Source organism: Rattus rattus, chromosome 16 (assembly GCF_011064425.1).
Source record: "Rattus rattus isolate New Zealand chromosome 16, Rrattus_CSIRO_v1, whole genome shotgun sequence".
NCBI lineage: Eukaryota > Metazoa > Chordata > Mammalia > Rodentia > Muridae > Rattus > Rattus rattus.
In genome coordinates this window covers 34,137,324-34,162,903 of record NC_046169.1, presented here as the reverse complement: position 1 = coordinate 34,162,903, position 25,580 = coordinate 34,137,324, and the positions used below count along the sequence as shown (strand labels likewise).

The 25,580-nt window shown below is 50.7% G+C and overlaps 1 protein-coding gene across 2 annotated transcripts; it reads left to right on the top strand.

Annotated features, from left to right (window-relative positions):
- The first annotated feature begins 11,413 nt into the window (after positions 1-11,413).
- Positions 11,414-25,297, top strand: Tbx3 (T-box transcription factor 3). 2 transcript variants are annotated; one of them, XM_032886924.1, is made up of 8 exons: positions 11,414-12,963; positions 14,628-14,895; positions 15,780-15,839; positions 16,088-16,234; positions 18,221-18,297; positions 19,404-19,561; positions 20,988-21,658; positions 23,201-25,297. In XM_032886924.1, the coding sequence occupies exons 1-8, from the start codon at positions 12,575-12,577 to the stop codon at positions 23,660-23,662; spliced, it is 2,232 nt and encodes a 743-aa protein (XP_032742815.1). In that variant the 5' UTR covers positions 11,414-12,574; the 3' UTR covers positions 23,663-25,297. The 2 variants fall into 2 exon arrangements, with proteins under 2 accessions (XP_032742815.1, XP_032742816.1); XM_032886925.1 differs by lacking the exon at positions 15,780-15,839 and having other exon boundaries at positions 11,563-12,963.
- The last annotated feature ends 283 nt before the right edge of the window (positions 25,298-25,580 follow it).

Here is a 25,580-nt window from a genome sequence, read left to right as displayed (position 1 = left end):
AGAGAAAAATCAGATGGCAAACTCCCGTAGGAACCCTTGCTCCCGTGAGCTTTCCAGAAGGGTGTGTAGCGTCCTTGACTTGGAGTCTACTCAGCAAACACTTGTGGAATGCTGTAGTAAGTTTTCCCAGCCCCTAGACCAAGCTTCCTTTCTCTCTACCACCTTAGAATAGGTTTGCTTTTCCTAGTCTTGCTTTGCACATTAGAATCCGTTTGGAGAAGTACTAATTCCCTTAAAATGTATTTTGGAACTAGACATAACTCTTTTGTTGTTTTTTATTTGTTGTTGTTGTTTATTTTTGCTATATTGCCCAAGTAGGCCTCCAACTTGCTGTAATCCTCCTGCTTCAGCAGCATGTACCAGCATGCCAAATGAGTATTCCCCCTCCTTTAGTCTTTGTGTCTTCTTTAACATTCATTCTGTCCTTGAATGACCACTTACTGAAGACCCGGCTGGGCTCATTGGAAAGCCAGGTCTTCCTCCTCCCCCTCCCCCCCGCACCTCACCCACCCCCAGACCACTGAGGCTCAGAACTTTGAGAGAGTGAGAGCGATTTTGTCTCTGTCTCTGTCTCTGTCTCTGTCTCTCCCCTGCTCTGTAAGTCACCTGGACTTCAAGTCCAAGTCCGACCACATGTTCCAGTCTTCCCAATGTGGTAGACCAAGCTTGCCTCTTGCGTGGAAGCAGCCATGGTTTTGTGACAAAATCTTGCCCTGAATCCCTGACTGGCTTCAAAGTCGCAGAGTAGACTAGGCTGACAAAGACCTTGCAAGGGTCTTCCTGACCCTGTTAACTGAGTGCCTAACTGAGTGCGGGGGGGATGACAAGAGCCACCCTTAGCCTGAGGTTTAAAATTGTTTTTAAACGATTTATATACTTATTTATTTTATGCACGTGAGTGGTTTGCCTGCCTGTATCTACAGGCACCCACGAAAGAGAGTCAGATCCCCTAGAACAAAACCATTGTGAGCCATCATGTAGGTTCTGAGAACTGAACCTGAGTCCTTTGCAAGAACAAGGTTGCTCTTACTAACTGAGCCATCTCTCCAGCCTATAGTTTGAATTTAGTGACTTTGATGGAGTCTCTTCTAGGACCACTGAAGCCATCTGGCAACCTGCTCCGTCCAGACCTCAAGATATCCTGGACCCCTCAAAAGTAGGAGTCCTGAGGTCGGAGTGGATACTCCCAATCCAACATTCATTCCTGTTCGGTTCCATTTCCTTTTGTCTCGCGTGAATCCCTCACTCTGCCCAGCAGTGGGGAGTGAGGAGGGACGGGGAGAACCAAACTTTGCAAAAAAGGGGTGCAGTTCTCTAGGGTCCAGGAAACCAAGTACTTTTTTTGGCACCTCGGTTCTCGGATTCTCCCCCACCACTCAACTAGTGCAGGTGGAGCCTCAGAGACACGGGCGCATTTCCGGGCGGGGCACCCCGAATCTGTGGTGAATTCTGTGGTGAATCCCGGTCTTCTCCAGCCTTCCCAGAGGATTCACTTTTCAGATCTGTCACTCATTAAATGATCCTCTTCCTCCCTAGCCTCCCTGGCTTTGGCTTCTGCAACTGCTATGGGAGAGCCTCAGAAAAAAAAAGGGGGCCTTTCCCCACAACCTAATGTGTCCCCAGAGATTCTCTCAGACCTCGGGAGGCACACGGAGGACCAGGCTCCACCCGCCATGTTTTCCCCAGCGCCATCCAGCGGCGACGCGGCAAAGGCGCCTTCTTCGGGGGTCCTCAGAGCCTCTCCGAGAGCGAAAAGTGGAGAGGGTCCTTAGTGAGCACCAGTTCCTCCCCATCTCCTCTTCCTCAAAGTTAGGTACCTCTCTCTATCCTCGCTCTGCCTTGGGTTGACCGGGTTCAACCCTATATTTATACACAACGTGCACAACTGGCAGGGAATGTTTCACAAAAGGGGGAGGGGAGGTTGCAACATCACTCCCCGGAGACTTCCCTGTGGCAGATGGAGGGCTCAACCTGGGCTGGGTGACGCTTGCAGCTCCCGGCACCGCGGACGTGTTAAGTCCTGTCTTCCTAATTGTAGCACCCGTGACCTTAAACTGGCTGTAGTCGGGGCGCCTAGATGCTCTGCCCTTACATGCAACGCAGACTTGGGAAAACTTCATCCCCCTGCTCCGGCGCTTCCCGAAAGGCACCTAATCCTGAAAGCAAAGGCGGAAAAACACTACTTTCATACTTGAGGGATGTTATCGCTAATTTTTTTGGAAACGTGCCTAGGCACACACATATTACATATATTATTGAGCGGGTTAGTGGGAGACTTAAAAACACTGAATGTCGGCAACGAGGGCATATTCTCCAATTCCCTGGTAATTTGTAACAGACAGACTTTATTGCTCCAAGAGAGGGTAAGTGTGTAGTTACAGCGTTAATTTAACTCTGTCTATATGGATCAAATAGGCGTGTGCCCGTGGGGTGCGATTGCAGTGCGTTTTTTAATCAGAGATTTAATTTCATATTCTGAGCTACTTAGAAAGCCCATATGTATACACTGGTGCCCACAAAGAACATTTGAGAAACACAGATGTGATGTTCTCTGACGTTTAAATAGCGCAATGGAACACAAGCTCCCAGTTGCATCGAAGCGCATCTCAGTAAACTCCGCAGGCATTAGGCGGATCTACTCTTGAAGTTCAGATCTTCCGAGTCCAGACTGCGAGCCAGACCAATTGCCCTAGATTTGAATCTGAAGCCTGTCTTCTGATATCCCAACTAAGAGTTTCCTTGATCCCCAGTTCCCTGCCCCCTTCATTCCCACTACAAACACAACATTCTCACCCATCTCCATAGACAGACAGACAGACAGATAATTTCTAAAAATTCTGTTACACACATACACACACGTGTGCGCGCACACAAATCTATTCTAGTCCTTTAAAAACATTTATAGTCTTACAGCCAAAAGGCCTTTCACCGACTTCAACAATTCTTAAATTTTGGATGGGGAATGAAACAGAGAAGCCTGTTGGGGTTACTCGGGGCATAAAAATGAACATAAAAGTGAAAAAACCCGTCATATTTTAACTTGTCTAATAGAAAAATCTTAACTCCATTGGACCGTGTTTCCTCCTCTTCCCCCTGCTTTCAAAAAAGACTACAGTGTGTTGCGGGGTGGGGTGGGGGTGGGGGAGCCAAGCCACTTGGAATGAAAAGGAAAAAAGAAAAAGAAAAAAAATCCGAAGTGATATTTACACCTGCGGACTTCGGATGGTTGTATTCGGCCCCAATTGGTTTAATTGTAAATCTTTTCCTCATGGCCCCAACTCCTGGACCTCGAGCGTCTGGGTTTAATAATGCGTCCCCGGCACCCCCATCAAGGCCTAGCAGGAAAAAAAGACACCCCCCAGTCCCACCCCCACACAACTCAGAGGCAATTAGAGCAGCCATCCCTTCCCCCTTCCCCAAACCTTCCCCCCAACTCAAGCTCGGGGAACCCGCAGACACGTGGAGAGCTCAGGGACGTTTCAAAAGCAAAGCCAAAAGTAGGGGCAGCGGCCCTTCCTCCCTTCTCCGCCTGAACCTTGGGCTTGGGCTCGGAGAGCAGGGATCCAGGAACATCTATACAGTAACTCTTGGGCTGTAAGGTTGACTTGTTTCCGGAATCAGAAGCCTCCAAAAGGGGGTGGTGGTGGTAAAAACACCCAGCAGCAGCAGCTGGCAAGGACGCTCCCTCCGTCCCGCATTCTCCCGGCTTTCCATTCGCCCCCACTCCGCCGTTCATCTCGGCTCTCTCCAGACCTCAGCACGTCTCCCATGGGACAGTTGCTTGTCCCATACTTTGAGAGACTGAAGGTGCATGCCTGTATTTCTTTCAATATTTTCCTTCCTTCCTTCCTTCCTTCCTTCCTTCCTTCCTTCCTTCCTTCCTTTTCTTTCTTTCTTTCTTTTTTTTTTTTTTAATCTCCCCACCCTGCAATGTTTCCTCCACTCAGACCCGGCTTGTTCTTTGCAAGCGGAGACCGGAGTCAAGCATGAAAAGGAAAAATAGAAATAAATGGTTATTCTTTAAAATGATGGCAGTCTTGGAGGGGAAGACTGCTCCCCCCCCCCGCATCACTACAATGTCGCTTTTTGTTTTCAAAGATCAAAAAGGAAAAAAGAAAAAGGAGACCAGTTTACCCGGCTAGAGAGGTGCTGGTGCCGCTGGGGCCCCGCAGCTGCAGGGACCGAGCAGGTAACCTGCTCTTTATCACCTGCGCGGGTTCCCGGGCCCCTGTGAACCCGGTCGCGATCGGCGATCGCGATCAAGTCACCGGGGAAGGCCTCCTGAGTGTTATGGGCATTCTGAGCACCAAGGTGGCTTTTGGAGAGAGAGCCAAGGCCCCTTATTCCACCTCCATCTGCAGTTGAGATCGGAGGCAGAGTGCTTTCTGGGTCCGCGTTCTGCCAGGCCTGGATCTGAACCGAGGCCACTGCACCTTCGGGGCTGGAAGTCTGGGTAAGGAGGGAGGGACATTCCGCGAAACCCCTATCCCTGTTGAAAACTACTGAAAATCGCTTCTGGGGTGCTTTGGCTGCCCCTCACCCACAGCCTCTTCCTAGGGAGGACTGGGAAAGAGTGCAGGTTCCTCTCCACTGCAGGAGGTGGAATCTATCCAGAGAAAGAAACTCTCAGGAGAAGCGCCCTCACAACCCAACAGTTCTCTTATTACCCGTTTTCCTGTCCTTCCCCTAAAAGATAAATGACAACCCCCTCCCCCAAGAAGGAAGAAAGGAGAAAAGTTCTCCAAGCTGTGTGTTTTTAAATCTCAAACTAGGGACCTTTAAGGATTCCAGGATCTTGCCTAAGTCCTCCAGTGGGCACTGGTCATTCCTTCTATGTCATGCAAAACGTAGAGCAGCTAAAATATGCAGGGTTGGGTGTGCAATCTGGGAAAGACTGGGCGGCTGGGTAGAAATGTAATGGAGACACCCAGTCCTTTTGGGAGCGAGGAGACGAATACGATTTTTAGGGACGTGAGTCTCCTCCACCATCCGTATGTAACTCTGCCCCTGCTGAACAGGGTCCATGGGTACAGAAGGTACAGGTGGCCCAAGGGCTGCTACTTAATCCATGTTTCTGAGAAATGGGTATGGACAGTTCCCTTGGCTATGGGAGAGTTGGGCAAGCCAGACCTGGATTGTGACTGCCCCGGAGGACAGTTCCATCTTTGGGAGCTTCTCTGGGTACCCTAACCACTTTTGAGAGCCACGCAGCCCTTACCTTTGGGCCCACTAGAAAGCTGAGTGTCTGGCCAAGAGCTAGGAACAAGCGAACAGACAGGAGAGAGGAAGAACGCCCCACCCAAAACAATGACGGCGTCTGTGTCCTCTGCTGCTTTCAGTTGTGTCTTTCTTAGAGATAAATGAGGCTGCACCGGGCACCAGTGAACTCTGGGCTCTGTCCCGGTATAATTGAAACCCAGTATGGGTGCGGGGGGAGCACAGTAATGGATATTGTATTCAGATTAAGAAAACGTGTTCTAGGCAACCTGGGGACAGTTAGTTCAGCAGATTTGGAGGCACCCATCTTTCTTGGGCCTGTCAACCTTCCTGACAGTAGTAGCCATTGAATTTGCCATGCTCTCTCCCTTACAGTCTCCTCTTGTCCTCTCTGCCCCACATGCTCCCAGAGGGTAATACTCCCGAGACCTCGGGAGCCCTGGCATTTAATGACAAACACCAGAAAAAGCAAGTAAAAGTGAGTTCTTCAAAATGCCACTTTGAATCTTCAGGTGACGGCTGGAGACTGCGGTGTTTTTCTTTCATTCTCTTATTCTCTTAAAAGGTCTCTCTCTCTCTCTCTCTCTCTCTCTCTCTCTCTCTCTCTCAAATTCTGCTGTGGATCACTGAGGGGCTGTTTACATCCTAATCTAGAAAGATGGTATTGAAGAAAGAGGGGTGTGGGGTGGTCAAAATACCTAGGGGGGGTAAGAGTCAGCTCTGGCCTGCGAAACCCCTAGCCCTTTAGATTCAGATTTTAAAAAGAAAAAAAGAAAAAAAAATCCCAGCTCTTTCCTTGTAAATCCACTCCTGCTAGAGTAAGCAATACCCATTGTGCTACCTCTTATTAGATTGAGTAAAACACACACACACTCACACTTTCACACATATTCACACTCACACACTTGCACACACACACTTGCACACACACTTGCACACACACCTTCACACACTCACACACATTCACACTCACACACACATACATACACACACTCTGACACACATTCACACACTCATTCAGAGAGTGAGAGAGAGAGAGAGAGAGAGAGAGAGAGAGAGAGAGAGAGAGAACCTAGAGATATTGTTGGGCTTGACATTAGGAAACCACAGTTCCTTTTCTAGAGGGAGGAGCTTAGAAGATGTATAAAACCATCACCCTCCCCAGAAACCACCCCCACACACACTTCTCTCTCCTTACTGCCCCCACTTCAACCTATTTGAATGACTAGCTAGGTTCAAATTTGCCATTTTGGGAGGCGATCCTCTTGGATGAGAGGTGAGTGCTAACACAAAGAATGCAGAGAGTGAAATCTCCCCCACTTCACCTCTGCCAGAACCACATTTACATTAACAGGAGGCATAGTACACACGGGTGAGAACGTGAAGAATGGCCTCCTAGAAACAGGAGGTAAACCAACCTGGCACCAATGCAAGCAAAGCTAAAGAGCCTGCTTCCTCAGGCTGAAGAGCACGGACCCATTGTCTCCCTCAATCACCGCCTCAGACTCTGGCGCTGGATTGCCCTGATCAATAATTTAGAAGGATGTCAGAGGACAGAGGACAGAGAAAAACTCCTTACAGGAAAGGCGCGTCCTTATGAAACAAGGCAGGAGTTAGGACCCACAACTCCTCACTCTGGGTTCTTGCCTTAGAGTCGGAAGCAGATCCCAGGACGTAGGGATCAGGGATACCTTTTTTTTTTTTTCCCCCTAAGTGGCTTTGGAAAAGTTAAGGGAAGGAGAAACTTGCAGCTGAGACCAAATGGGGCCAAGCAGAGAGTGTTTTTATCTCCCCCCCCCAGTCAAAGGGAGGAGGCAAAGGTGTTTGTTAGGACCCTGGGAAGTGGTATCCCGGGCTGTCAAAATTAGTGGAAAAGTGTGTGTGAGTGTGAGTGTGTGTGTGGGGGGGGTGAGTCACAATGATTGGGGCCTGGGGAAGGGAGTTAGAAAGAGGCCGGACCTCTAGGGAAAACAGACAGCAAATCAAAAACTAAAAACCACAGAAGAGAACTGGGTGCTAGAGACAGGGGACCCAAGTGGATGAGAAGAACGGGATTTGGATGGGAAACCCAGAGAAGGCTCACACTTGTGCATTCAGAGAACTCTTTATGGACAGGACCAGAGACACCAGGGTTGGGGGTCGGGGGAGAAAGAAAGAGAAAGGAAGAAAGGAAGAAAATAAAAGAGGGGAAAGGCTAGAGGGAGGGTAGGGAAAGAGGTGCTATTCTCTGCCCTGTTCTCCAGCACAAAGGTTTGTGCACTAGGCAGATTTTCAAGGACGCTAACTAACCCATCCTCAGAGAACCAAGTCACTAGCCCAGGGAGCATCAAGCTCTCCCAGCAAGTGTTAGGGAGGAGGAGGTAAGGGAGACCCAGAATTCAGGCTCCATCTAAGGTGGAAGGCTAGCATGCACAGGGGGGTTGGGCTGGGGAGTAGACAGGAGCTCTCTCACTCTCTTGTTGTGCTGGCTGGGGAGGGGGGGACCTGAAGTGTTAAGGTACACCAGGTGTCCAGAGAGAGGCCAGGCTGGACCAGACAATAAAGAAATCCTGGGTCCCACCATAGAACAGAGGACTAGAATCCTACCCTGCCGCTCTGGGCAGTTTCAAAGTATATCCCTGTCAAAGGGACTGAGATCCTAGGGTCAAATCAGCCAGGACATCAGGCCCCAAAGAGCCACGTCTGCCCTGCCAGGCTAATAAGAACTTCTTCCATAGAAAAGTTAGCGTCTTGACTACTTCTCCCAAATTCATCATCAGGCCCCAGACCCCCACCCCCACCCCAGGAGAAGCTCTATGCCCTCCTGTCATCAAGCTATCCAATGTAGAGACACCTCCCGGACTGAACAAAGCTGTGTGGTGAACAGGAGCAAAGGTTTAAGAGGGCATAAGAGTGTAACAGCGCGTCTCCCTCGGAGTCCAGCCAGACCTCACACAAGCAAGCGAAGGGACTTTCTAGAGCAGTTACCTAGCCAACCACCCTGCTTACATCCCATCCTTCCCCTCATCCCCCTCCCTCTCCCTTAAGTTTCAGATAAACACCATTCGGTCACAAAAGGGTCAGTGTGTCTGCCCCCCTATAAAGTGTGAGGCAGGAGGTGCCACAGAGAAAGTGGAATATTGCAGAGGCGCCTTCCCGTTCCTCTGGCTTGCCGATGCCTGCTGGGACAGTTGACTGAGGCCGAGTAATCCCCTTCTCATCCCCCCTCCCACTTTTGAAGTCCTATATCTCCTCTTTTGCCGCAGAGCTGCTGGCGTTACAGTGTTTTTTAAATCTTGTTCAAAATCCCAGGCCCTATATACTGCGAAGGAAAAAGAAAAAAAAACTGCAAAAAGAGAGAGCTATTTCTCTAGCGACTTTCTAGGGTTCCCGTCTTTCAGCCAGTTCCCGATTCTGTTGGAAAGACTGGCTAAAATTCAACCAAGGAGTCTAGAAACAGAACCAGCCTGCACCAAGGGTCAGCAGCTGGAGGCTCACGAGGGGGCTCGAGGCGCGCTAACATTGTAGCTTCTCCGGGAGGCCAGGCCTGCCACAAGCCTGAGGAAGACGCTGGCCAATGTTTAACCCTAATGCAGTGGCCACCAGGCCCCCTTTGTTTGTTCGCAAATTAATCACCCGGCGCAAGGCCGGCGCCAGAGTGGGTTTATCACCCACCAGGAGGGGGGCGCGGCGGGCAGGCAACGACGAAGAAGAGTTCGCACCTTCCCGCTTTTGATCCTGGCTTCGCCGCGGCCTCCCTGGCAGAACACGAGCCTCCAGGGGCAGCGTCTGGGAGGTCAGTCGTAATTGGCGGAAGTTTGTAGACCATTAGCAACATGTAGACATTTTCGATTCTGAATCCCCGCAAACTTTCCTCCACAGCCCCCCCCCTTTTCCCTGGCGCACTGAAGTGGGGGGGGGGTGGAAGCCAGAAGTGGCAAACTGGGGTGACCCCAGGGTTAAGTTAGAGCTACAGTCAAAAATAGGCAACTGAAGGGTGTTTGTGTGTGGGGTGATGTGAGGGTCAGAAATTGCTCTGTCTCCAACGCTGGAGCCAAAAAGCAAGGCCAGATATTTGCATGCAAAGTCAGCGAGCTCGCCTCGCGTTTGCAGAGCAGACCCCTGAGGCCAGAACGCTGGTACCCGTTGCCAAGGTCTCTGGCTAGCCTGTGGACCCTCAGGGCACCGCGTGAGGTGACCAAGGGGTCAAACACACTGCAGTTGCACAGCGCTTTCTTGCACTCCACGCGGGAGCGCAGAGATTAATCGGCCAATACCGGTAAAGCAGATCTGGGTTCTAGGGGCTGCTCTGGCTAGAAGAGCTAGGCAAGGAGGGGGAGGGGGAGCCTTCTGCCTGCAGAGAATCTGCGCTGACCTCGGTGGCCTGTGCTGAGAGGGCCCTGGCCTGGCCTCTTGCACTCTCTGCAATCTGGAACAGGGGCCTGGGGAAGGGGTGTTGTGAGCCACCGCCTAGGGTACCACCTCCTGTTTCGTTTCTCTCCCTCTTTCTCCCTTCTCAACCGTGAACACGGGAAGTCAGAGAAGGGGAAAGAAAGGGGCGAGATGGCGGGTCACACCAAGTTCAGAGAATGACTCTATTCTCATTGGCCGCACCGTGGAAGAAGTCGCAGGGCTGGCGCCAAACGCTCTTAACCTTGTACATCAAAACATGTAAGACTGGAAAAGCTCGTGGCCTCAAATGTCCTTCCCTACCTGGGGGAGGGAACGGCCTATTCACCCAGTAGCTGCTAGTTTGGACCTGCAGTTGGAAAAGGGGTCCTGGGTGAGGGAGAGTGGGTGGAGGTCCTCAAGGGAAAAATCTAGGCGCAAATGGTCCACACGGAAACCTTCAAAGCTTAATCTCTAGGCCCGGAAACCAGGCCCCTTTCTGTTCCCTTTCCAAGCAAAGGTCTTGTCCCAGGAAAACTAAAAATTCTGCTAAGATTGTCCTCCGTTTAAACTGGAATGCTAGCTCACCTCTACCCACAAACAAGGGCTGCAGGTTTGGGGCTGGGGGTCCTATAAGGTCACCAATCAAAGTCTGATCTGGCCTTCCTCCCACCCTAGGGTGAGCGGGGACCGAAGCCTCCCGACATCTAGATAGGGGGTTACGTTGTTTCACGGTTTGTTTTACAAATTCGCCCCCCAACTTCTGCTATGATAAGTCCCCGGGGTGGAGAGGAACAGAGGCACCCAGAGAGAAGTGTGATGCCCGGGGAAGATACGAGGCTGGAGCACCTCCCCCAACCAGCTCTCCCAGCCCAGAGCGGCGGCTCCCCACCGAGCTGGCCGGGAGGTGAGAGCAAAGGCTTGGACGAGACAGGCCCGCAGTTGGGGCACTCACTTGTTTCAGCGGCTTCGTTCTCTCTACACCCACACCCCCATCCGAGTGGAACACCGGTGTCCGCATCCGAATGGAAGAGGAACGGGGCTCAAAAGGGTCAGTAAATACATTTTTAAAAAAGAAAGGAGTCCACAAAGCCGAGCGAGCGTAGACTGGGCCGGGCGCGCAGGCCTTGTACGTATTCGCGTGTGTTTTTCCGCGTGGGGCTCGGTCCCAGTGTGTCGGCGCGCATTCGGGCACAGATACCCAGGGGGCATTTGGTTTTCTGCACGTGGCTGCGGGTGGGGAGCACGCAGCGGGGAGAAAGATTTGTGGGATCCCCTGCGCTAGTGGCTCGGGAATCCGAAGCACCCCGGCTCACGAGCTAGAGGACTTGACTCAGAGGTGGCTGGGCGGCTCCACGTGGGGCTCCAGAGCTGCGCGAGCCTGGAGCTTTTGTTAAGGCTCATTGGCCGAAAGGGAAGCTCCGCGGTCGGCTCGGCTAGCCCGGGGCCCGGGAAAGGGAAGAAGCTGCAGATCTGCACAAGAGAAACGGCCGCAGGCTTGAGCTGTAGCGCTCGGAGCGCGCGAGAGGCGAGCGCCCCTGCCCGGCGCCTCGGAAGCCGGGCAAGCTGCCTGACTCCCGCCCTCGCTCCCTCCCCCTTCCTCCCTGGCCCAGCCTCCTCCCCGGATCCCAAGGCTTGGATGGCTGAGGCCTTTCAGACGTGGGCTGAGCTGAGGAGCCGGGGCGAGCTCTCAGGCTGCTGCGAACTCTCTTCTGGATCAGCCACCTAGAGGCGACTTTGGTGAGCGCGCGGCGCCCTGGTGGCTCCCCGCCCTCCCCTCTGATCATGTTGACATAAACGCAGGACAGACCGTAGTACCGCGCGGCGCAGCGACGTTCCAGTTTCCGACACCTTCTTTTTATAACTCGGCTCTATTCCCCCAGCACTCGACCTGTGAAAACCACGCCTATGCAGCCACACAATTGGTCCGAAAGCGTCAAAGAGCCAATCAACAAGCCTCGGGCTCCCGCAGCCCACAGCGCAGCCCGACCGTCCAGAGCCGCCGAGCAGACGCCCGGGGAATTCTAGAGGCAGAGGAGGGTGGCGAGGTGCTCGCTCTCTCTTTCTCTCTCTCCCTCCCTTTACTCGCCTACTCCAGCTCCCAATCGCTCCTCTCTCTTTTCCTTCTTTCCTATTTTTTTTTTTTTGCACCCGTCTTCTTGATCGTCCCTCGCCCTGCGTGCCGGGACGCTGATTTTTTTTTTAATTTATTATTTTTAGGAAAGCGATTTCGCTCACGTTTTTTTAGCACAAGGAAGACAGCCGGGTCCCCGAGGCAGAAGATCGCAGGCACCCTTCGATCGCCACCCAGACACTGCACGCAGCCCGGAGCCAGAGAGGAGGATCACGAACCGAAGCCAGAGTCGCTGTTCGAGTTTTGAAAGCTCCGCTGGAAAGGGGCTTAAATCGCTTTTTTTTTTTTTAAAGGAGAGACTTTTCCTCCCCCTTGATCTCGCTGCCTGTGAAAGCAAGAGTCTAGCTCAACTAAGACGCCTCCTGCGAGAAAGCCAGAGAAGAGCTAGGGGGCGGGGGAAGGAGTCGGAAAAAAAGGTTAAAAAAAAAGTCTCCGAGAACCTTGCGCTTTGGCAACAAAGAGCGTGGGAGCCGGGGAGCCACCCCGGGAAAGGGCTGCTGTGTCTATTTCCAGCTAAGCCACAGGGCTCGGGCGCCAGTCGAGCCCCTGCTTGCTGCTTGCCCTGCTGAAACCGACTTCCAGGAGCGGCTTTTCCAACACACTCCAGGCACCAGGACAGCCCCTGCAGCGGCTATGTCTCTCGATTTGTCGCCTCGTCCTCTTTAAAAGCGGCGTTCTCTTCCCCCAAAGACACTTTCCCCCTCCCTTTCGAACGCTTTATTGGTAATTTGCCCCCCTTTTAATTTTAAACAAAACTATGTGTCGCTGTTGAATTTTTTAATTATTATTTTTGCAAAGCAACAACAAAAGCGGAGCCAAGCCAGCAGCTGAGGACTGCTTCCCTGTCTGGAGTGGATGAGCCTCTCCATGAGAGATCCGGTTATCCCTGGGACAAGCATGGCCTATCATCCGTTCCTACCTCACCGGGCGCCGGACTTCGCCATGAGCGCGGTGCTGGGCCACCAGCCGCCTTTCTTCCCCGCGCTAACGCTGCCTCCCAACGGCGCCGCGGCGCTCTCGCTGCCCGGAGCCCTGGCCAAACCCATCATGGATCAGTTAGTGGGGGCTGCTGAGACCGGCATCCCTTTCTCATCCCTGGGACCCCAGGCACATCTGAGGCCTCTGAAGACCATGGAACCCGAAGAAGACGTAGAAGACGACCCCAAGGTGCACCTGGAGGCCAAGGAACTTTGGGACCAGTTTCACAAGCGGGGTACAGAGATGGTCATTACGAAGTCAGGAAGGTAAGTAAGTAATCAGTGGGGTCCCCCTTGCCCCAAAGCCGTCTGAAGTTTTTCATATCTCTTTTGTCTGTCTCCTTAAAACGATTCTGGCTTACTGTTAACGTTTGAAACGAAAACTTCCTGTCCCCCCAAATATGTGGAGACTCCTGGGCCCTGCCTGAGGGTCAGGAAGTTTCAGCCTACCCGGGCCCTCTGCATGGTTCTTAGCGACCCGTATCCGGGGTTCCCTACAGAATACAGGGTGTTTTCCATTGAGGGAGACGCGCACTCGCGTCTTCAGGATTTGAGAAAAAGAAATCCTCTTGTTGCAGGAAGGAGCCCGTGTATAAAGCCATTCTGAAATATCATTATTTCTGTTTGGTTTTTGTTTGTTTGATTTTTATTTCCCAAGACAGACCATAAAGCCCCTCTTAGACAGTAGTGGAAGACCTGTGGGGATTCCTCAGGCCCTCTCCTCTCTTCAGCCTTGTTTCTGGGGCTGAAGGGGGCCTGAACCCTGATGGGTGTGGGACAGAGAAACCAGTGGAAGAGGGAAGGACATTTAGGTTTCTTTCCCGTGGCCGTCATACACGTCTGCACACCCAGGGAAGCCGGAGCAGGCAGTTTTTACAATTAAGGTTATGTATGTAGACCCAAGGAACTCACGAGGATATGCACCCTGCTTTTGTGTTTGAATATTATTAATACTTTACGTAACGCTTAGTGTCCTTGCCTGACCGAAACAAACTTGTTAAGGACCCCAGGACTAGCATTTAAAAGAACTGATTTAAGGGGAAAAAAAATCTAGGTAGTTAGCATTGAGGTTTATCAAGATACCAGTTGAAAGGGCACAAAATTAAAACCCTACTTTTCAGTCTCCTTCCAAACTACTTGAGGCCAAAGTTTGGCATCGGGTCATTTCCCAACCCACAAGACATTTAGTCGGTTTTCATAACCGGGCACTTCCTTTTAAGTCAAAAGTCCAGAAAGCCAGCACTTCTGTGAATTTAAACATCGGAGTCTTGCAGTGGCCTACAGAGTAGAGGAATGTGGTTTATAGCTTAAATCGTGGATGGGTTACCAGGCCCGGACGCTAGCCTGTCTCCGCTCAGAGAACTCACTGTAACACACACACACACACACACACACACACACACACACACACACACACACATACACACACACACACACTTTGGCAGCCTCGGTCCATAACTGGGCATTTATTTCCTCGATAATTCTTAAATGTTTTCCCATCAACCAGCTGGTGGAAAATCCAAACTTTACAAACCATAGTTCTTTGGAACCCTGCTTCTAGCTGTTTCAGCTAAATAGAAAAAAAAAAAAAAACACTTAAGAACCCATCAGACTTTATAAGAAGGCAATCTAAACAGTCACATAAGCAAACATTTTCTTTTTTAAAAAAAGAAATGGTAGATCCTCTTAGAGGAGGTTGATGTAATTAATTTGATTTGAGGCTTGGGATAGGAAAGCAATGAGGTATTGAGCAGTTTTAATGTTAGCGGGGAAGTAAACAATTTCACTTGCTGTTGCCTTACGGACTCTCTGGTCCCAGCAGAAGGCGTTTAAGCGTTTAGTCGGTGCCAAGCAACTCAGAAGCCATGTCCGAGGTCCTGAGCCGTTTACAGAGTCTGATTTGTGTATTTCCCTTTTCTGTGCTCTTGTAGGCGAATGTTCCCTCCATTTAAAGTGAGGTGCTCTGGGCTGGATAAAAAGGCCAAGTATATTTTATTGATGGACATTATAGCTGCTGATGACTGTCGATATAAATTTCACAATTCTCGGTGGATGGTGGCCGGTAAGGCAGACCCCGAAATGCCAAAAAGAATGTACATCCACCCGGACAGCCCCGCTACGGGGGAGCAATGGATGTCCAAAGTCGTCACTTTCCACAAACTGAAACTCACCAACAACATTTCGGATAAACACGGATTTGTAAGTTTCTTTGACCATCAGTAAGACTCTCGGGGAGGTCTGACTTCCTAGTCAATTCAGAATTTGGGCCCAGACTCCTTTCTGCCTGTTGGTTGCTACCAGAACCAACTTTGTTAAATTTGCAACATGATTGCAAAGTGGGTGGGTGGGGGTGGTTGCTCCCTGGATAAAGGAAAACCTGACATTCTAGAAGAATTTACCGGAATAGCAATCAAAGGGCCTGGGTGGGTTCCGGACCTGGAGGTGTAGAATCATACTAAGAATTAAAAAAGTTATGAATCGCTTTGTAAAGTTTTGTGATTGGACGGGGCTTGTTTTGCTTACAAACCTTATTTTATTTCTTTGAAATTAGCCATGTCATTTCTTGGGATAGTTGAATGTTCGAAGCCTCATCGTGTTGTTTCCGGGCGTATATTTCTTTTGCTAAAAGGGGTTCGGGCCTGGGTGAAAGTCAGACTAGAAGCACGCTTAAACCTTTGGTGTTAGACAAAATATAATGGTGCGTGTGTACTGGGGAGTGCCTGAGGATTCCCGAGTACTCCAGTGTGCCTAGGGACTTAGGGAAAGACTTGGGTTGCCTGTGAAAGTCAGGCCAGGGGACCTTTGCCTATCCACGCTGCCCCTCCCCGACATTTCAATAGAATAAACAGTGATAAGCGATGAATAAGCAGAAAGATTAGGCCCAGGAAGACGTGAATGGCTCAGAAATATCTAAAGCGGACAGGGATTGCATTTGAAACCCTTGATTTGATTAGGGCATAAATATTTCTCTCTAGAGCTCAGCCTCTCAAAGCCTTAAGTGGATTGGGCTTGTCAATTAGTGGGCGCTTAAACTACTGAATCATTTTGTAAATTAAAATGCATGTTTTTCTCTGTCTTTTAAGACTTTGGCCTTCCCAAGCGATCACGCAACGTGGCAGGGGAATTATAGTTTTGGGACCCAGGTAGGCTAGGGTACAAGGTACTAATGAATATGTAGAGGGTGGGGTGGGGGGGCACGAGTTCTGCCGAGGAGCAATTTCGGAGTCTCCAGAAGATAACATCTGTGGAGTGAAACGTACCCCAAGGAGGCGGGCTTTGGTCCCAGCCGCGGGGACGATGTCGGCTTTGGCAGGGAATAAGGATGTCATTTGCCCTGGCGAGGTCTTCTCCTTCTCTTTTAACGTGCGCGTCTCCGTCCCTGCTCCCACAGACTATACTAAACTCCATGCACAAGTACCAGCCGCGGTTCCACATCGTCAGAGCCAACGACATTCTGAAACTGCCTTACAGTACCTTCCGCACATACCTGTTCCCGGAAACAGAATTCATCGCCGTGACTGCCTATCAGAATGACAAGGTACCAACCCACAGGGCCTCTCTCTCTCTCTCTCTCTCTCTCTCTCTCTCTCTCTCTCTCTCTCTCTCTCTCTCTCTGGATGCCGCCTCTAACCTTGCTCCCTATTGAGGCTGAGGGCTGAGAGAGTTAACCAGGGCCTTGGGTAGAGAGTCTGGAATTTTCTTGTGCGACTGACTCTACTGGGAAGAGAGGAGGCCTGATTTCCTTTCGAAGGGGGGGGAACAGGACTCAGAGCTGGGAGATTGATGCTTGTGGTATAACAGATGGCTGTTCCAATCTCTGGGGCTTGTCTCCTGACGTTTCCTAGTTCCTCCTCTTCAGGAGGAACGAAGAGGAGAGAGAGAGAGAGAGAGAGAGAGAGAGAGAGAGAGAGAGAGAGAGAGAGAGAGAGAAGGAAAATGAGTACTGAAAGAAACCAGCTAGCAGTTTTAAGGTGAAAAGCATCTGGGACCAAATGGGATGGCCTCTCCTCTCCTAGCCAGAGATCCTGAATTAGATTATTTGTTTTTATTACTTTTTATGCTGGTGGGCGGTGGCGTTGTGTGTGTGTGGTGTGTGTGTGTGTGTGTGTGTGTGTGTGTGTGTGTGTGTGTGTGTGTGTGCAGACACCTTGATACAGGGCTATTATGTTAACTGAGCCATCTGAGGCTTCGCACCTAAAGGTGGACAGAGTCACCAGGTCATCTTAAAGGTTTTCTCCCTCCATCCGACCTGAATCCTGAAGCCAGGATTAAGAAGGGCTCCCCAAGGAGGCCAGGCCTGGAATCTGCAGTTCTCCTGACCTGAAGGTCAAGGAAACGAACACACAAAGAGACCCAAAGAGGAGTGTTCCTTGGTGACTGGCTAGCATGGAACTTGGTGGTGGTGGATAGGAGGGGAGGGGTCGAGGGCCCTCGGTGAACTTCACTTGAGCCCTGGACCTCAGGGAAAGTCTGGTTTACCTGGCAACACCTTGTCCTTTGAACTCGAACTCGTGGCCACTGTCCCTGGCCCCTGGACACTGATCCTTAGGTTTCCCTAGGCTGAGTGAGAAGTCACCACCTGTTCCTCTTCGGGTCTCCAGCAAAACCTACTGTCTGGCCTCCCTTAAAGAACAGAACCCAAAAGCAGTGCACAAGTTCCCACCTCCCCCGTAACAGGATACATAGTTTTTCTATGAAGAGAGGAGGTCTTAAGATAGCAATCTGCAAAAAAAAAAAAAAAAAAAAAAAAAAAAAAATGCAAGGCCCTTCTAGACCCAGAATCCTGTGACAGTTGTATCAATTAAGTTGTTACTTTAATGACTTAAAAAAAAAAAATCAGAGTCCCCCGTCCTTCTCTACCTCCTGTTGGTGGTTTAAAAAAGAAAACAAACAAGAACCATAACATAAATGAAACAAATATTATCACCAGTAGCCATTCCTTTTTCTGTAAAACCTTCAGTATTAAAATTCCCTCCACTCCATTCTTGCCTCTGCGGGGGCTGGGGGGGTCACTCTAGTGCAAGGTAGTGAAACCCCATAATTAATTTTATTAGATTCACAGCAAAGGTTTTGGGGTGTGTGTGTGTGTGTGTACATACATGCATGTATGTGATTGGAGGTTAGAAAGCAGCAGGAAGCGGCATTTTAACACACTTCATAATTAATTAAGATGCATTAAAAAAAAAAAAAACAGAAGCTACTAACTCAGATCTACGGGCTGTGTCTCTTGGCTGTTTTTCCGTAGTCTCATTTCTAAATCTAAACTGTCCAAGGGAAGTAATTTCTGTGGATAATTTCAGTGAGGAATCCTTGCTTGGCTGCCAGGACGGGTGTAGGTTGCTACAGTCTTTTTGATGGTTCAGCCCCTCCCTTGATTCCTGCTACCATTCTCCACAGAGCATCCCTGAGATCCTTTGGGCAGTCGAATTTGTAGAGGAAGACTGGGGAGTTGGGGCGAAGGGGCAGGTTTAGAACATTCTAGAAGGTGAAGCTAATGTCCGCCTTGCTTGTGTGTCTCCTCTAGATAACCCAGTTAAAAATAGACAACAATCCTTTTGCGAAAGGTTTTCGAGATACTGGCAATGGCAGGAGAGAGAAAAGGTGAGTGAAGAAGACTTTTAGTTTAGGGGGTAATTGAAGGAAGTCCTTTCCCTGGGTTCACACCTGGAAGTCTGAGGAAGAAGTGGGGGTGCAAGATAACTTGGATTGAGAAGAATGGGAGGGCGTCAGCTCCATAGTGGCCCAGGTAGAGAATGCTCTCTGTTTCTTGCTGCCTTTAAAGGAACCAAGGCTACATTGCTGTTCTGACCAGAAAAGGGTTTCGGAGATCGGGAGAGCGGAAACAGATTGTAGTTTGGCATTTTTCCTGAGAAAGACCCAAGAAGGGACCAAACTATTCACAGATTATTCTAGAGTCTTTGCAACCTGAAGTCCCAGATTGGACCAGCCTTGAGTTAAGGCCCACTGAAGAGTCCAGGGCACCTCCCCACTCCCTCCTTCCTGGGTTCTCTGCATCTTTTGCTTTGAGTAAACAGTTGGACACTATAGACCACGCCCGTGCCGGCCCCTCCCCCCCCATTTTCAAAGATTTTCCTACAAACTATGTATCAATTTTTAAACTTTATTCCCTTGGGGTCTGAGCATTAAAAAATCATTTGTAAGCCCGGCCTGGTGGTACACCTTTAATCCCCCACAGACGCAGGTGCATCTCTGTGAGTTCAAGGCCATCCCCGTTGGTCTACAGATCTAGCCACCACTGAGAAACACTGTCCTGAAAGCAAAAACGTAACTTCTAACGTCAAAACAAATGTGGGTGGACTGATTATAGTTGGGTGTACCATGAATGAATGTTTCCTGCCCATCTTAACACTGGTGCAGGAGTTTGGGCTAGGCGTCCACCGGCACCCTCTCTACTACTGTACGGCTGGTGCGTGACTGTCCCCAACCAACTCTAACCTCTGTCCTGAGGTTTTAAACAAATTTTCCAGGCCAAGTTTTTTCCTAATGCATAGTCGTCCCTGTTAAACAGGCAAGAACAATGCTGGGGTCTGTGTTGTGTGGCCACCCTGGGATCAGAACATGTCACAGGGTTCACGTTGGGCAGAAGGGAGAGGTGTGATCCACTCAGGAAAGGGGGGGAAGAAAGCAAAAGGGACACAGAGGTACCATTCTCTAACTGACGATGGGGTGTGGGTCCCCTGTTACAGAAAGCAGCTCACTCTGCAGTCCATGAGGGTGTTTGATGAGAGGCACAAGAAGGAGACCGGAACTTCTGATGAGTCCTCCAGCGAGCAGGCGGCCTTCAACTGCTTTGCCCAGGCCTCCTCTCCCGCTGTATCCACCGTGGGGACCTCCAACCTCAAAGGTAAGCCTGGCTCTCCCTGCCACCACCAAACTCCAGGGTTTCTTGGCCCTGAGGCCTTAGGAGTTAGGGAAGGGCCTAAACCAGCAGGCTCACTTCACAGGTAGGGTAGGCCTTTCTAGAATTTGCAGACACGTCATTTGAAGTGGGGGGTAGCATAGGAGAACTCAGAACACCCTCCCCCGAAGTCCCATTTGGCTGATATGTGTGCGTCCATGTCCTGTTGGCAAGGCAGTTTTACAAAGCACCTGGAGCACCTCTCTGTCCTTCTGTCTGTCCTTCCGTCTCTGCGCCCTTCTGACCTCTTTCCAGTCATCCAGCTGAATTCTGGGTGAGCAAGTGTTCTACAGGGTCCCTTGAAGGCCTGTGTCCTCAACCACCCAGTACCTGGGAAGGTGATAGAAGAGAAGGGACAGCCTGTGGGGGAGGAGACCAAGCCCTGGGGGAGCGGGGAGGTTCAGCTTTGGAGAGGCGGGGTAGGGGTAGAAAAGGTGGTTTGACTTTCAAGCCAGTTTTTCTGTTTAAAGAGCAAGTGACGTTTATTTAGAAAGACAGCTCTCAACGGGAAGAAACCTGTTTTTTAAGTGAAATAAAGGGAAAGTTTTTTTTTTAATATCTTCAATCCATTTAAGCTTTTAACATAAAGTGGGGTTCAATTTTCTTTTTCGTTTTCCTTCTCTGGGAGGACACCCACAGAGGAGGGTGTGGTGGAAGAGAGGTGGAAAAGGGAAAAAAAAAGAGATCTGATTGTCCCACCCGCCTTCTCTGTGGGAACTGAGACTCCGAAGGCTCCTGGCGAGGGCGTTCGTTTCTGCCTGAGGCCATTCAGATCGTCAGGATTCATTCCAAACAAATCCTTCCCAAATTATTCACAAATTTGTGGAAGTGCCTGACCTCTGTCGCTCTCTGAGCCAAAGACTTTGAAGGTAACCGGAATGTACTACGAGGGAGTACTGAGGTCACGGGTTTACATCCTTGGAAAAAAAAAAAAGCGAATTTGCAATCCAATAGAGATGCAAGAGAAACCTTTGGCTCGGTAGAGGCCTGTCTTTCTGGTTTTGTTTTGTTTTAAAGTAGAAACATTACAATAAGAAAAGCTGCCAATCGGGGGCCTGACTGGGGGAGGTTGAACACTTGTGATTCTTCTGGAAGTGTAAAGGTGTAATGGCCACCATTATCATCATCCCATTTTACAGAAAGGGAAAATGAAGGCTGGGAGTGGTGCAGTCAGGATTACACAGCCTGTAAACTGCCCAGTGGGGAGTCTTGTTCTTGATATACTTTCACCCTGTAGTCAAGGCTGTCCCCCCTGTCTTAGATTCCCCAGTGTTGGCACGGCACCGAGCCTGGCAGAGGTTTGGGGGTGGGGTTTAAACTAGGAAAGGACATTGACCATCGGTTCCCCTTGCCTTTTCCTCGCCTCCCCAAGATCTGTGTCCCAGCGAAGCCGAGAGTGACGCCGAGGCTGAAAGCAAGGAGGAGCATGGCCCCGAGGCCTGCGACACGGCCAAGATTTCCACCACCACAGCCGAGGAGCCGGGCCGCGATAAGGGCAGTCCAGCCACCAGGGCGCAGCTGTTCCCCGCGGAGCCCAGCCGGGCCCGCGACACTGCGCGTCTGGACAAGGCATCACCAGACTCGCGCCACAGCCCGGCCACCATCTCGTCTAGCACCCGCGTTCCGGGAGCGGATGAGCGCAGGAGCCCCGGGCGCGAGGGTCCGGTGTCCGCCAAGGTGGATGAGGCTCGAGCGCTGCCGGCCAAGGACGCCTTTGCTCCGCTGTCGGTGCAGACAGACGCCACCGCGCACCTGACGCAGGGGCCCCTCCCGGGCTTGGGTTTCGCCCCGGGCCTTGCTGGCCAGCAGTTCTTCAACGGGCACCCTCTCTTCCTGCACCCGGGCCAGTTTGCCATGGGCGGCGCCTTCTCCAGCATGGCTGCAGGCATGGGGCCCCTGCTGGCCACAGTATCCGGGGCATCCACCGGCGTCTCAGGCCTCGATTCCACAGCCATGGCCTCGGCTGCCGCAGCTCAGGGACTGTCCGGGGCGTCGGCTGCCACCCTGCCCTTCCACCTCCAACAACACGTTCTGGCCTCCCAGGTATTGCTCCTGCCTGCCCGCCCCTCACCAGTTCAAACCAGTCTCTTAGTCCCAGTCCCTTGCCTAGGAACCTTAGCCTAGTAATTCATGCTAATAACTATTAGAATATCTTACTGACCCTCAGTCAGGGTGTAGCATCAATCCCAGGAGCCATCGTGACCCCCCCCATACCCCCAAGGTCCTCCTTAAATTGTTTCCCCGTAAGTTAGGCTGTGCCTAGTTTAGACCCATACTATTAGCTTTAAGACAAGTTCGGCTCATTTGATGGTGAGCCCAGAGAGGTTGAATCCCTTGGCTCAGGTCACACAGCTGATCCCTTGGTGCAGCGGAGCCTTGCCTGACTCTCCAGGGACCTCTTTTGATTGCTTCTTCCAGACAATTTGTTTCTCCTCCCCAGGCTCCTAGCCACGACTCCCCCAGGAAGGGCCTAGGGTGTGGGGAGGGGAAGTGACTGAGTCCCTGGGTGAGAATTTGGTCGAGAGTGAGCAAGCCTTCTCCCTAGTTCAAAGCCTTTTCTCCTCCACCCCACTCCCGAACAGCCCAGCCCTGTCTCCAAAGGGTTAATGGGTTGCACGCACGTGGGTATGGCCAAGAAGGGAGGGGCTGTCAAGCCTGTGTGTGTGTGTGTGTGTGTGTGTGTGTGTGTGTGTGTGTGTGTGTGTGTGTGTTCAAACAGCTGTGCCTATGTACAGAAAGGCTCAGGGAGAAGGCTCTGAACCCAGTGGGAAGCCTCTCTGGCTCCCTCCCCCCCAGCCTTCTCCCACCTTTTGTTTTGTCTGAGCCAATCCGTCTCCCTTGCCTGAGCCAAAAGGCACATGGTCCTCCTCACTGGGGGAAGAAGGGGCCGAGAAAAGGGCTAGCCTCTAACTTACCACGAACCCTACCTCGCTGCACTCTCCCCCACCCCCACCCCCACCCCCACCCCAGACAGGCAGGTGACAGGTTGAGGACGGGCAGCCAGAACAGGCTAGTCTAGCAGCATCCCCGGGTAAAGGACACACCCCGGGCTCTGGCATTCAAATCTCGATTCTGTATGCCTTCCTGCCCCACCCCCATCTGCCTCAGTCTCCCGCCTGGAAACTAGCCTCCTCCGAGGCTGGGTGCTTGCTATCTTAAATTAGCACCTTTTTACTCCCCCTACCCCCAATTTTACATCGTTTTTTTTCCCCCCTTCCCTTACCTGGGAAAGATCTAGGGGAGAGAGTGGAAGAGAGGATGATACCGTGTGCACCAGAGTTTAACTCTAGCCTCTTTGGTGGAAGGCCTCGCAGAGGCCACTCAACAGGTGCAGCTGCTTGCCCTCCTGAGAACTTGTTAATAGCCCTGAGGGTCAGGCACCATGGATGACATATTGTGGAAGATTTAATAGCCAGGAACTCTCCCGTCTATTAACCCCTTAGTTTAGCATGCAACCTAGGGAAAAAGTATTGTCCCTCCACTCCTCCAAAACAGGTGGCTTGCCCCAGATAGCAGGAGGTGGAGGAGAGGGGTCCCCCCCACAGACTCTCTTGACCCCCTATGTTTTTTCTCTCTCTTCCCCAGGGTTTGGCCATGTCGCCTTTTGGGAGCCTGTTTCCTTACCCCTACACATACATGGCTGCAGCTGCTGCGGCCTCCTCCGCGGCCGCCTCCAGCTCCGTGCACCGCCACCCGTTCCTCAATTTGAACAGCATGCGCCCCAGGCTGCGTTACAGCCCGTATTCCATCCCCGTCCCGGTGCCTGATAGCAGCAGCTTGCTGGCCACTGCGTTACCGTCCATGGCTTCCGCTGCGGGGCCCCTAGACGGCAAATCGGCGGTCCTGGCAGCCAGCCCAGCCTCCGTGGCTGTGGACTCCGGGTCGGAACTGAATAGCCGCTCGTCCACGCTGTCCTCCGGCTCAGTGTCCTTGTCACCCAAACTCTGCTCCGAGAAGGAGGCGGCTACCAGCGAACTGCAGAGCATCCAGCGACTGGTCAGTGGCTTGGAAGCCAAGCCAGACAGGTCCTGCAGCGGGTCCCCTTAAAAAAAGAAAACAAAAAGCAAAACCCGCCCCCCTCCCTAAGGTCTCTCCATTCCAGTTTGGTCAAATCTGCCAGTGCACTTTGTTAGATGTAAAATAAACCACGGGCCTTCCACATGGGGTGACCCCCGCCCCCAATCTCTTTCAGTTTTGTCTGGGAAGGAGAATTACAGCCCTTCCAGAGAGCGTGCTAGAGACCACAGGCCCTGTGGTCTTGGGCTGTGTAACCAGGCTGCTGTCGCTTTGAGCCGAGGGGCTGAAGGGGGCAAACAGGCTTTTGTGTCTAGAGCGACTTCTGCGCAGACTGTTGTGGAAGCTGGGGCTGAAGAACAAGGTAGCCAGCCCGGCCAGGAGCACGAGTCTTTGAGAGACTTCACCCGAATCTTTTCCCTTTTCCCCTTCGTGTGTTCAGTGGAAACAGTTTCCCCCTAAACAAACCAACAAACAAAACCAATATGGGGGTGGGGGGTAGAAGTTCCGTGGAACTGTCTATGAAGACTGAAACTCAAACCAATTGCTGAGTACTTCGTTGGGGCAGGGAGAGGAGGGCCTTACCCTTGCCCGGTCTATATTAAAGGAATCCTGTGTCTTTTTTTTTTTTTTTTTTTTTTAAACATTGTGATGGTTTAAGAGCCGAGCTGGCTTCTTTTTTTGCATGTTACAGTTTTCTGGGTTTTACTTTGGATTTCTTTTTTTTTCCTTTTACGGAAAAAGAACGGAAGTCCCATCCTCAACATTGCTCAAGTTGGCAACCGGGAGGAAGTGGGGTGACAGGGGGAGCCACGGGCGTGAAACCAACGGAGTTTATTTTATCTGAAGCGCTGTAGAGGGCTTTCGTGTGCCTGTTGGACCATTAGTTCCTTTTAACTGTATATGCAATAACAAGGTTTTAAAAGAAATAATAAAGAGGAAACAACGACTATTGGACAAAGTATTTATGTAATTATTTGATATCTCTTGTAAATAGGTGGAATATGACTGCTCAGAAAGTTAAACTTTAATTTATTGAATTGTACATAGCTGGATGTAAATAGGAACGTGTCTGTCAGGTTTTATTCTTGTTTTGCCTTTTGGGTTTTATTTCCAGGTCAGGAGATGGCAAATCCACACTAACAAGCATAGGCTTCTATATCCACATCTCCGTGCTTTCAAGTAAATCTGGCTGCAAAGTTTTGTTTTTTGTTTTTTTCTTACTGGAGGGGTGGGGTCGGAGTACTCTTTCCTATTTTCACCAAAATTGGGGAGGAATTCCACTTGAAATTCCCTAAACCCTTGACACCCCAGAGGGGTTGAGATTGTTGTGGGGGGGCAGCCCACCCTAAAAACCTTCCTGATTTTTTTCATAGACTCTGACATCTAACTCAAGTGAGGTTTTCATTGTTCAACTTGATGGCTTTTTTTTGTTTGTTTGTTTTTGATTGGTGTATGGAAAGGGACTGGGTTCAAACAACCGTGAAAGGCAAAACAAAACAAAAAACTTAAAAACACAAAAACAAAAAAAAACATAAAAAAATAACCAAAAAAAAAAACCAACAAAAAAGAAGGCGTATTTTGTGTTTAGTCCTCGATGAGTTTTCTGTAATTCTCCTCCTCTTTAAGAACATCACTGAAATTTCAATAAATTTTTATTGAAATGAGTTTTGACGTTGTGTTAATGATTTCTTCAAGAGTGTCTTTCAAAGTTGGAAAGATAGAAGGGGATCTTTCTGCCTGCTCCCTTCCTCCCCTCTTTAAATAATAATTAAGACCACCCCCACCCCTCCCAGCAACCTAAAATGAGATGTCACTCAAGTTAAAAGGCTGAAAACAAGCCCCTTGCTCAGGCCAAGGGGGGCCACGTTGATTTGAAAATATTTTCCCTTTAATTTAGGGCGCAGAGCGGGGAGAGGGGAAAGGGGCCTGATTAGATTTCGTAAAGAGG